This window comes from Lotus japonicus, chromosome 4, assembly GCF_012489685.1.
Source record: "Lotus japonicus ecotype B-129 chromosome 4, LjGifu_v1.2".
Classification (NCBI taxonomy): domain Eukaryota; kingdom Viridiplantae; phylum Streptophyta; class Magnoliopsida; order Fabales; family Fabaceae; genus Lotus; species Lotus japonicus.
The window spans coordinates 6,558,607-6,567,713 of record NC_080044.1 but is presented as its reverse complement, the minus strand read 5'-3'; the positions used below and the strand labels follow the sequence as shown (position 1 = coordinate 6,567,713).

The 9,107-nt window shown below is 37.2% G+C and overlaps 1 protein-coding gene across 1 annotated transcript; it reads left to right on the top strand.

Moving 5' to 3' along the window:
* The first annotated feature begins 2,040 nt into the window (after positions 1-2,040).
* On the top strand, positions 2,041-7,230 carry LOC130711621 (cold-responsive protein kinase 1-like). The gene is made up of 7 exons (XM_057561316.1): positions 2,041-2,368; positions 2,979-3,089; positions 3,549-3,661; positions 4,632-4,842; positions 4,943-5,180; positions 5,838-5,988; positions 6,592-7,230. Exons 2-7 carry the CDS (start codon positions 3,014-3,016, stop codon positions 6,904-6,906), a joined length of 1,104 nt encoding a protein of 367 aa, XP_057417299.1. The 5' UTR covers positions 2,041-2,368; positions 2,979-3,013; the 3' UTR covers positions 6,907-7,230.
* Positions 7,231-9,107: the final 1,877 nt, after the last annotated feature.

Sequence of the window (9,107 nt, the reverse complement as noted above, 5' to 3'; positions counted from 1 at the left end):
CTTTCTAACTTTCTATAAGCAGAAAAGTCCTTATAAGACCCAGTATATACTATATAGCCAATAAACAATACACACACATGAAGAATTCCTGTCACATTAGAAACTAATGCTGATAGTAATATATAACAGGAGTGATCACAGCAGCCACTAGATCACCACCCCAAGTCAAACTGGTACCCTGTTGTTGCACCAGGGGCCATTATGCCACAACATGTCTTAGCGGCGGATTTTACTATCACGAAGGAATTTCATAATTAAACCTCACAATTTTTTTAGGGTAAACTTCACCATGTTACATTACATAATATCTGATTTTATAGATGTATACAAAAATAAAATCTATTAACTTTTAGCTAACTTTTTTCATAATTAATTTTATTTATCAAATTAATTATATTCACACTCAATATGCAGTGTCATAAGCGCATATAAAAAAACCTTATTTAAATTTTAACATTATTTTTTATCTTTATTTAATTGTTGTAAATATATAATATCAACAAGAAGTTAGTCTGCTAATTTAGGTTAGCCCAATTGACCAAAGGTTTCGAGTTTAACCCTCACATTTTCATAAGTCCAAAGTTTGAATCCCCTTGCGTCTAGTAAACTCTTAATTGGTGGGCACCCCTCCCTTAAGAAGAACCTTCGACGCTCCTTCCCTTCATGCCACAGGCGCCCTGTGCGGTAAAACATACAAATTTTTTTTGATAAAAATGCTTAAATATGTTTTTATCCTTGTAAAATTTTAAATTGTCGATTTTAGTCCTTTAAAAAATATCTATTCATTTTTAGTGTATACAAAACTCAAGTCATGTGGTTTTAGTCATTCTTGACTCATGAGTAGGTGGGAATATGTTAGGCTTAAGTTTTGCATAATTAGGCCGGTCATGTTTAAAAATGTTAAGACATTAGTTTAGTTTGACCTTAATGTATAGCATGACTTGATAGTTTATTTAAAACTTTTCTCATAATGAGACATTAATATGTTAGTAGACTTAAGGCTAATGAGTTGTGAGTTAAAATATGCTAAAAACATTATCTATAAAAAACGGAAAAGATTATAAGGTAATATGTAGAGATGAAAATATGCTTGATTATTTTTAGTTTCCTATGAAACCTAATAAATTATGAGATGAATATGAATGAATGTATTTTAAAGTAACGTAATTTTTTTCCAAAACATTTTATTTTCTCTGTCTGTATTTCTATAGTTATCACACATTCCCCAAAAACCAACTGAAAAAACACATTTTTTTAGAGAAAACGTGAAGGGAAGGTATGAGGAGGGTCATTGGACAAAACGTAGGTTCATTTTAATGTCAACTGAAATGCCAACATGCACAACTCTCTGTCCATCTTCATCCCAATTTTTAGGGCAAACGTGTTTGCTACAAGCTTTTTTTGCACTCCAAACATATTCATACAAACTCATGAAATATGTATGAAGAATTCTCAACTTTATTTTTCATCTCATTTGCATTTAATTTCTTTTATTTTCTTATCATTTCACATATCACATATTTTTCATTTCTTCATTTATCTCTCATGGTGGACGTGCAATTTAAATGTAAATAAACACTTATTGCAGTTCATTAAAAATTTTTTTTTTTAATTTAGTGAGTTAACATAATAGTTCAGCATTTCGTCATAAAAAATTGGTTGAATATTCAATTCCCAACTTGCGTAAGTAGAAGAAATTTCATGGCAAGTCCCTAACTTTGTGCTGACAAAACCCAATTTTTGTTGCCAACTTGAGTTCACATAACTACCACAGGTTCCAAGTTTAACTATTAGTTTCCTATAGATGGAGGGTTCGAACCTCACTTGTCTAATAAAATCGCAATTGATGGGCAACCCTCCCATAGAGATCCTACGAGTCTCTGACGCTCCTACCTAGGAATAGATATTCGGTAATCTCCGAATCCTCATCATACCATTAACGTGGTAGCCAGTAGTGTTTTCTTTCCTCAACCATATCATGTAAAAAAAAATACCAAATTTTGTTTTGTACAAGAAATAATGAGACCGTACAAGAAACAAACAACATTTGATGACATCAGGGATCGCATTGAATGATGTTTTTGTTGGGGGACACTCTTGACTTCTCTCATACAGCAGTCTGTAGAAGTCTTACTGGTTCCAACCAGAAACGGTCATTTTCTGCAACAGTTGGTCCCAAATGAATGAATGAATGTGAATGGAAGATTAACAAAGTCCTAACTTGCCTTACGCGATCGCACCTTACTAGCCGCCAGAGCACACCCCCATAGACCAACCACCTGACACACCATCACTCCTTCTCCATAATTCAACTATTTAACCAAACTCTGCTTGCATCTCTGCATTTCTTTTCTTCCTGTGTTTCAAGGTGATTTTTATTTTCTCTCTTTTCTTTTTCTGCTTTGTTTTCTCATGTGTTTTGATTTTATGTAAAGGGTTTTTCTGTGTTTGACTTGTTTAATTGTTTGATCTTTATGGATTATGAGCAGAATCTGGAAATGGGTTTTCTCTAGGAAGCCCTGCTTTTTTGGTTCATCAAAATTGTCCAATTTTGTGATGGAATTGGACAGTTTTGCAAGCTGAATTATCCTTTTTTGAGTTTAATTGGAAAGTTGAATGCTTCAATTTTTTCAGTCCTAAATCTTATGAAGGAAGGATATGAGGCTTGATTGTGATTGAGCTTAAAAGAATTATGAGAAACGATTAGCATCAAACAGTTGACTTTTTTTGAGATTACTATTCTTGAATCCATATATTAGTTTTAGTTTGCTAGGATTTTCATATTCCCTATCCAGGAAATTCCCAATTTGAATAAAGGCTTGAACCAATTTAGGTGAACATATCATCTATAGACTATTCTTACTTTCCAGCGTGTGTGCTTGAGTTTCCATGTCTTTGCATGGTTACTTATCTAAGTGTTTACAGTTATAATGTACATATGGAACTTCACTTATGTTGGAATATGGTATCTAATGCAGACTGCAGAGTAGAGCAGTCACATCTGAAGATCATTATGAGTTGTGGCTGCTTTGGAGCCTCAACTCTCAAGAACAAAAAAAGCATTTCTCATGCTACTAATGAAATTGATGGTGAGGACCTGGTGGCTACTTATTTTAGTATCCTGTACCCTTCAATAATGCTAGGCCATTGTATAATTTCCTGGTCCTTTTATCAGCTTAGCCATGAGCCTGCTCCTTCTGACTATAACTGGTACTTGGAATTTAATCATAAATGGAGGGAATGAGAGGATCTAGGTTCACTATGACAGCTTTAATCTCCTTTCCGAGTGATATATTTTATTCGTTCAATTTGAGTAATGCCAATCAAGTCTTCTTTCATTTTGATCACTATCATAGGCATAGGAAGGTCTAACAAGAGCAAGACAAAATCCCCATAAAGTTGTAGGCTTCGAATGATAATTATGTTATTTATTTTGCACATCAGTGAAAATATGTGATAAGAATGTATAATCAGTAATACTTTTGTAACTACATTTTCCCCCAATTATCACTACATTTAATGCCTGCTTCTGCTGTCTTGTTCGTTAGGGTTTCCCCTTGATAATATTACGCATTTCTCTGAAAAGGACCTGAGACTAGCCACTGATAACTATCATCCAAGCAAAAAGATAGGACGAGGAGGTTTTGGAACTGTTTACCAGGTATTCAGGTCACAGATTCTTGTATAAGTTGTAATATTAAGGAACTATATGATAGCTGGTTAGTTGAACTTACCAAAGTGATTCATCAGGGATGCTTATGCTTTAAAAATGCTACTTTTATATTTGTGATTTGTTTATTTCTTTCTTAGATGTTGAATTTAGATTCCATTTTTGATGCAAGTGTCACTCTTACCAGTTAGGCATCTATAATGTGCAATGGAAGATATTATTATTAATTTTATTTGGGGAAGTAAAACATCATTACATTCAAAAAAGTCTTTTCCATGCTCTCTCTCTCTCTATATATATATGTGTGTGTGTGTGTGTGTGTGTGTGTGTGTGTGTAAACAGATTCTACAGAAGGGGTGATTACAAGAATATCCCGCTCTAGATGATGGCCATGTATTATAACTAACTCACCCCATGGTGCCCACCTACACATTCAAATAACCAATGCCCCATTTTCAGGATGTATGACTTGAGGACTCATATCTCAAGCTTTTGGCCTTCTATTGTAAACCTTCCATATCTTCGGTCCTCACTCCTCATGACAATTGGTCAATAGGTTCAGGACTTGGGTCCCCTTAACATTGTGAAAGAGCTTTTCTGCTCTGGGCACAAGGAGTTCTTCAATTTTCAGCTTACTCAGTAAAAAATAAAAAATATTAATTTAGCATTAAAAGGTAAATCCTTCCATCCTTTTATACTTGATAAGCTGTAAAAACAAAGGCTGTCTATAGAATTGATTGAAAAATATTTGCTTCTTCCTACCCTTTCCCTCTGCTGATATTAGACCTCCTTTGTAATTGAAAAAAATAAAATGTTATATTTTGTGAGGACCCTGTATACTCTAGCTTACTCAAGCGGAGTAATAGCACAGCATACCAAGAAATAAAGGCACATTATTCTCATGTTTTGATCTTATTGATGGTTAAGCCACTGCTAAATATCTATGTTCAAATTTTACTAGGGAACTTTAAAGAATAGAAGACAGGTTGCTGTGAAGTCCCTTTCAGTTGGGTCAAAACAAGGAGTTCGTGAATTTTTAACTGAGATAAAAACTATATCAAATGTCAAGCATCCAAACCTTGTTGAATTAGTCGGTTGCTGCGTGCAAGGACCTAACCGTATATTAGTCTATGAATATGTGGAAAATAACAGCCTTGATCGCGCATTACTTGGTAAGTTTGACGAAATGCTTTGGTGTGAATTATGACTAATTAAGATTCATATGCTGATGAAAGGATGAAATGATAATCTTTTTCAATTTTCTTTTTGTAGGATCAAGAAGTACAAACATCAAACTAGACTGGGAAAAAAGATCTGCTATTTGTAAGGGTACTTCTAGGGGTCTTGCATTTCTCCATGAAGAACTTGTGCCACACATTGTGCACAGAGACATTAAGGCTAGCAACATACTACTTGACAGAGACTTCAATCCAAAAATAGGAGATTTTGGGTTGGCTAAATTATTTCCAGATGACATCACTCACATTAGCACGAGAATTGCTGGTACAACGTACGTTATGTTTCAGATTTCTAGTTAACTTTGTATGTTTTTCTTTTTTGCCATTGCTCTGGGAGATTTCTCTTTTGCCATGTTTTCTTGATGTGCAAAGGCTCCAATGCTCTCAAAATAACTTCACTCATCTCCCTCTCAACCCATTTTCCTATTTATAAGGAACGTGCATTTTTCGTTAACTAACTATTAATAGAAAAATATTTAGTTAGTAACTTAATGAAGGAGGCATGTTGCTTATAAATAGGAAGAGGGGTTGAGAAGGTGAGAGAGTTGGCGCCTTTGGGCATTAATACGTGCAGACCCTCGAAGTTTTACAATTCGAAGAGTGCGTTCTATATTTGTAATTGGGGTTAATCCCTAGTTTTTTTTAGTATGCTACCAGTTTCTATTGGTATATCTCAAGAAATATGATTTCAGAGAAACTGTATTTGTAGTTTTGATAAAAAATATAAAGCTTCATGGCCCATTTGTTTGAACTAAAAATTCGAAGGTGATATTATTGGGAAACAGCTCTGGGAAACATGTCCTCATAGTTATGGTTGGGCATATAGTTAAAAAATATTCCTTAACATTTTAACATACTGTTTTGAAAATTATTTCTTGGAACGTGGAACTGATTTATACTATAACCTGCTTTGGTTTCACCATACACAGCGGTTACTTAGCACCGGAGTATGCAATGGGTGGCCAGTTAACCATGAAGGCTGACGTGTACAGTTTTGGGGTTCTTATACTTGAAGTAGTAAGTGGCAAAGGCAGTGCGAGGACAAACTGGGGAGGGTCAAACAAATACCTCTTGGAATGGGTACGTAGCTTTCAGCTTCCCATATTTATGAGTTGTATTGCCTCATCATTCGTTTCATGTTATGTAACTTTGTATGGTAATAATACTATTCAACCTACAAAATCTGAGTATGTCATTCTGATACCTTGGTGCTCTTGATGTTGGGAGCAAATTGAGAGGGGAATGAGAAAGAAATAAATGAAAGCCGGGGAAGATAGAATGTGACTTTTTCACTTCTTGCTTGTACTTGATTGAATTGAGAGGAATGAAAATGACTAGAATGTAGTTTCTCATGTTTTTAGAGCCCAAAAAACAGTAAAATGAAAGAAAATTGTTAATTTTGAAACCTCAAATGGACCGTAAGTTTTTTTTTTTTTTTTAACTTCACTAACTAAAAGTTTCTCATGTTTTCTTTTTGAACCATGTTATGAACCAACTATCTCAAAAGTTTAAGTTGGGTGAAGAGAAGACACATGAATGATTATTGAATATTATATTTCTAACATTAACTACCTCGATCCCCATATTCAGAAGTTTTCTCTAACCAAACACATGCAAGATATGCATGGTATTCTCAATGTGAGACCTTAGCTGGACATAATGTTTTTTATATTTCAATAACAGGCCTGGCAACTTCATGAAGAGGGGAAACTGCTGGAGCTTGTGGATCCAGACATGGATGATTTTCCTGAGGAAGAAGTAATTAGGTACATGAAGGTTGCTTTTTTTTGCACACAGGCAGCAGCAAGCAGAAGGCCACTGATGTCCCAGGTTGTTGACATGCTGACCAAGAAAATCAGGCTCAATGAAAAGCAACTCACAGCACCAGGGTTCTTCCAGGACTCAGGAGATTCCTCTCTGAAAAAGTCAACACTTGAATCCACAAGCTATCAATTTAGCTCTGCCCCTGTCAGTATTACTCATGTGGCCCCACGTTGAAGACTACACCAAATTCATGATATTTGAATTGTGCAGGGTTGGAAAATAAGACAAGGGAAAAAACCAAAGAGAGAATTTTTTTCTTTTTTCTTTTATAGATTTGTAGAAGAGGTGTAAGTGAGAAAGGGAAGGAATCAGAGTTTAGGTGAGAAAAACTGTGTATTGTTTTATTGAGTTCTGATTACAGTGTTGTGAATATATAGAAAAGAAAGTTTCATTTAGAAACTCTCTAACCAACTCCATGAGCCATGTGCAATGATCAACGAAGTTATTGTTCGAAAAAAATAGAGTATTCCAAAAGTTTATGGTTCCACATTATGCAAATGTTGAGCTTCTAAAAAGTTTATATATTAATCGTCACATTAACCTGGTGAAGATCCTTGTAAGAGATATGAGCTCATGCCGGAGTTCTTACTCTGACATGAGATTGATCAGTGAGAATTACTTATTTCTAGAAGACGTGATGGACGATTTCATTACTATTTTGGGCCAAAAGACTCAAAACCAAGACTCTCAATTATACCTCTCTCAAATTGTGAAAGTGAAAATGGACTTGTACATTAATGATAACTCACTCAAGTGGTAAGAATTTGGGCTCATGTTCAAGGGCAAGGTAGAATAGCTCAAGTGGTAGGACCTGAATGACATATGGGTTGAGTAAGGGAGAGGTCCAGGGATCGATTCCTGATGGGTGCAATTTATCTTTCCGATGTACCAAAATAAGAGTAATATTATAAATCATTAATTATTAAGTATCAATAATAATGTTTGGAAAGGAGTTGTGAAAGCTCATGGTGCCCTGCGTGAGGGTTTTTCCTTTGCTATCCATGATGGCAGGTCGAGTCTTTGGTACAGTGACTGGACTGGTCTTGGAAAGCTATGCAACTTGGTGCCTTTTGTTCATATCAATGACACCAATCTCACTATTTCAGACATTTGGGTTGAGGGTTCCTGGAACCTCTCGGTTCTTTCCACAATGTTACCTCAGACTTGCAAGGACGTGATTCTTGCTTCTTCTGGGCCTTCATATGACCCAGTTCGAGACACTTGGGCGTGGAACTCTAGCCGCATGGGGCTATACTTGCTCTGATGCCTATAATTGGCTAATGGAAGCTGATTCCATCAACCCGATCACATTCCCCTGGCGCGCTTTGTGGAAAGTGAACGTGTCGGAGAAAGTCAAGTTCTGTGTTTGGCTTTCGGTGTTGCACAGGCTCCCCACCAATGGCCATCGCGCGTATATTGCCATCTTTCTGAGACCGCTAGCTTCCCCTGCTGCCATTGTCCATCGGAGGATGTCCTCCACTGCTTACGGGATTGTTCTCAGGCGCGCCAGGTCTGGCTTCATGCTAGGCTCCCCCCGGCCCCAAGCTTCTTCCTCTCTAATCATGTGGAGTGGCTGCGTTTCTTGGTGACTCGTACTCGGAGTGCGACGCTCCTCACCCACCTTTGGTGGATTTGGTGCTGGAGGAACAATGTTGTTTTTTAGCAAACCCCTTGGAATCTCCACCACGTGCAACATGCAATCGCTACGTCCCTTCAAGATGTCAAGGTCTCCCTTGCGACTTCAACAATTTTACAGCATACGGGGATGCCATCGACTTGGCAACCTCCTCCAGCGTTGTGGGTTAAGTTAAACGTCGACGGTAGCCTCATTCCTCCGTCCTCGATGTGCTCGGCTGGTGGCTTGGTCCGTGACTCGACTGGTATTTGGCTTCTTGGGTTCATGTCCAAGATCAGCCAGGGTGACCCCCTCCTTGCTGATCTCTCAACGATCAAGCAAGGCCTCTTGTTGTGCTGGCAGAAGGGCTAGCGTCGAGTCCTTTGCGAATCGAATTGTGGTTCTGCTATCTCCGTTCTCCAAAATAAGGGGGTAGGGGCTGTGCCGGTCTACTCCCCGAAGATTGCTGCTTCGCTTCAGCTCCTTAGTTTGGATTGGGAAGTCTCTCTGCTAGTGGCCCCGCGCTCCTGTAACTCTGTGGCGGACAAGCTAGCTAAACTAGCCCATGGTTCCCAATGTCCTTTCATCTACTTCGACTCTCCTCCTCCGGCGGTGGTGTCGTTCTTAGCTTCGGATAAAGGGATTAGTTAGTTTGCTTCTGTTTTTTGTTCTGTTCTTTTTGTTGTCGTTGTTTTCTTTCCTTAGCACCAGAAAAAAAAAATTAAGTATCAAATACCATATTTTTCTATAAATATGATTA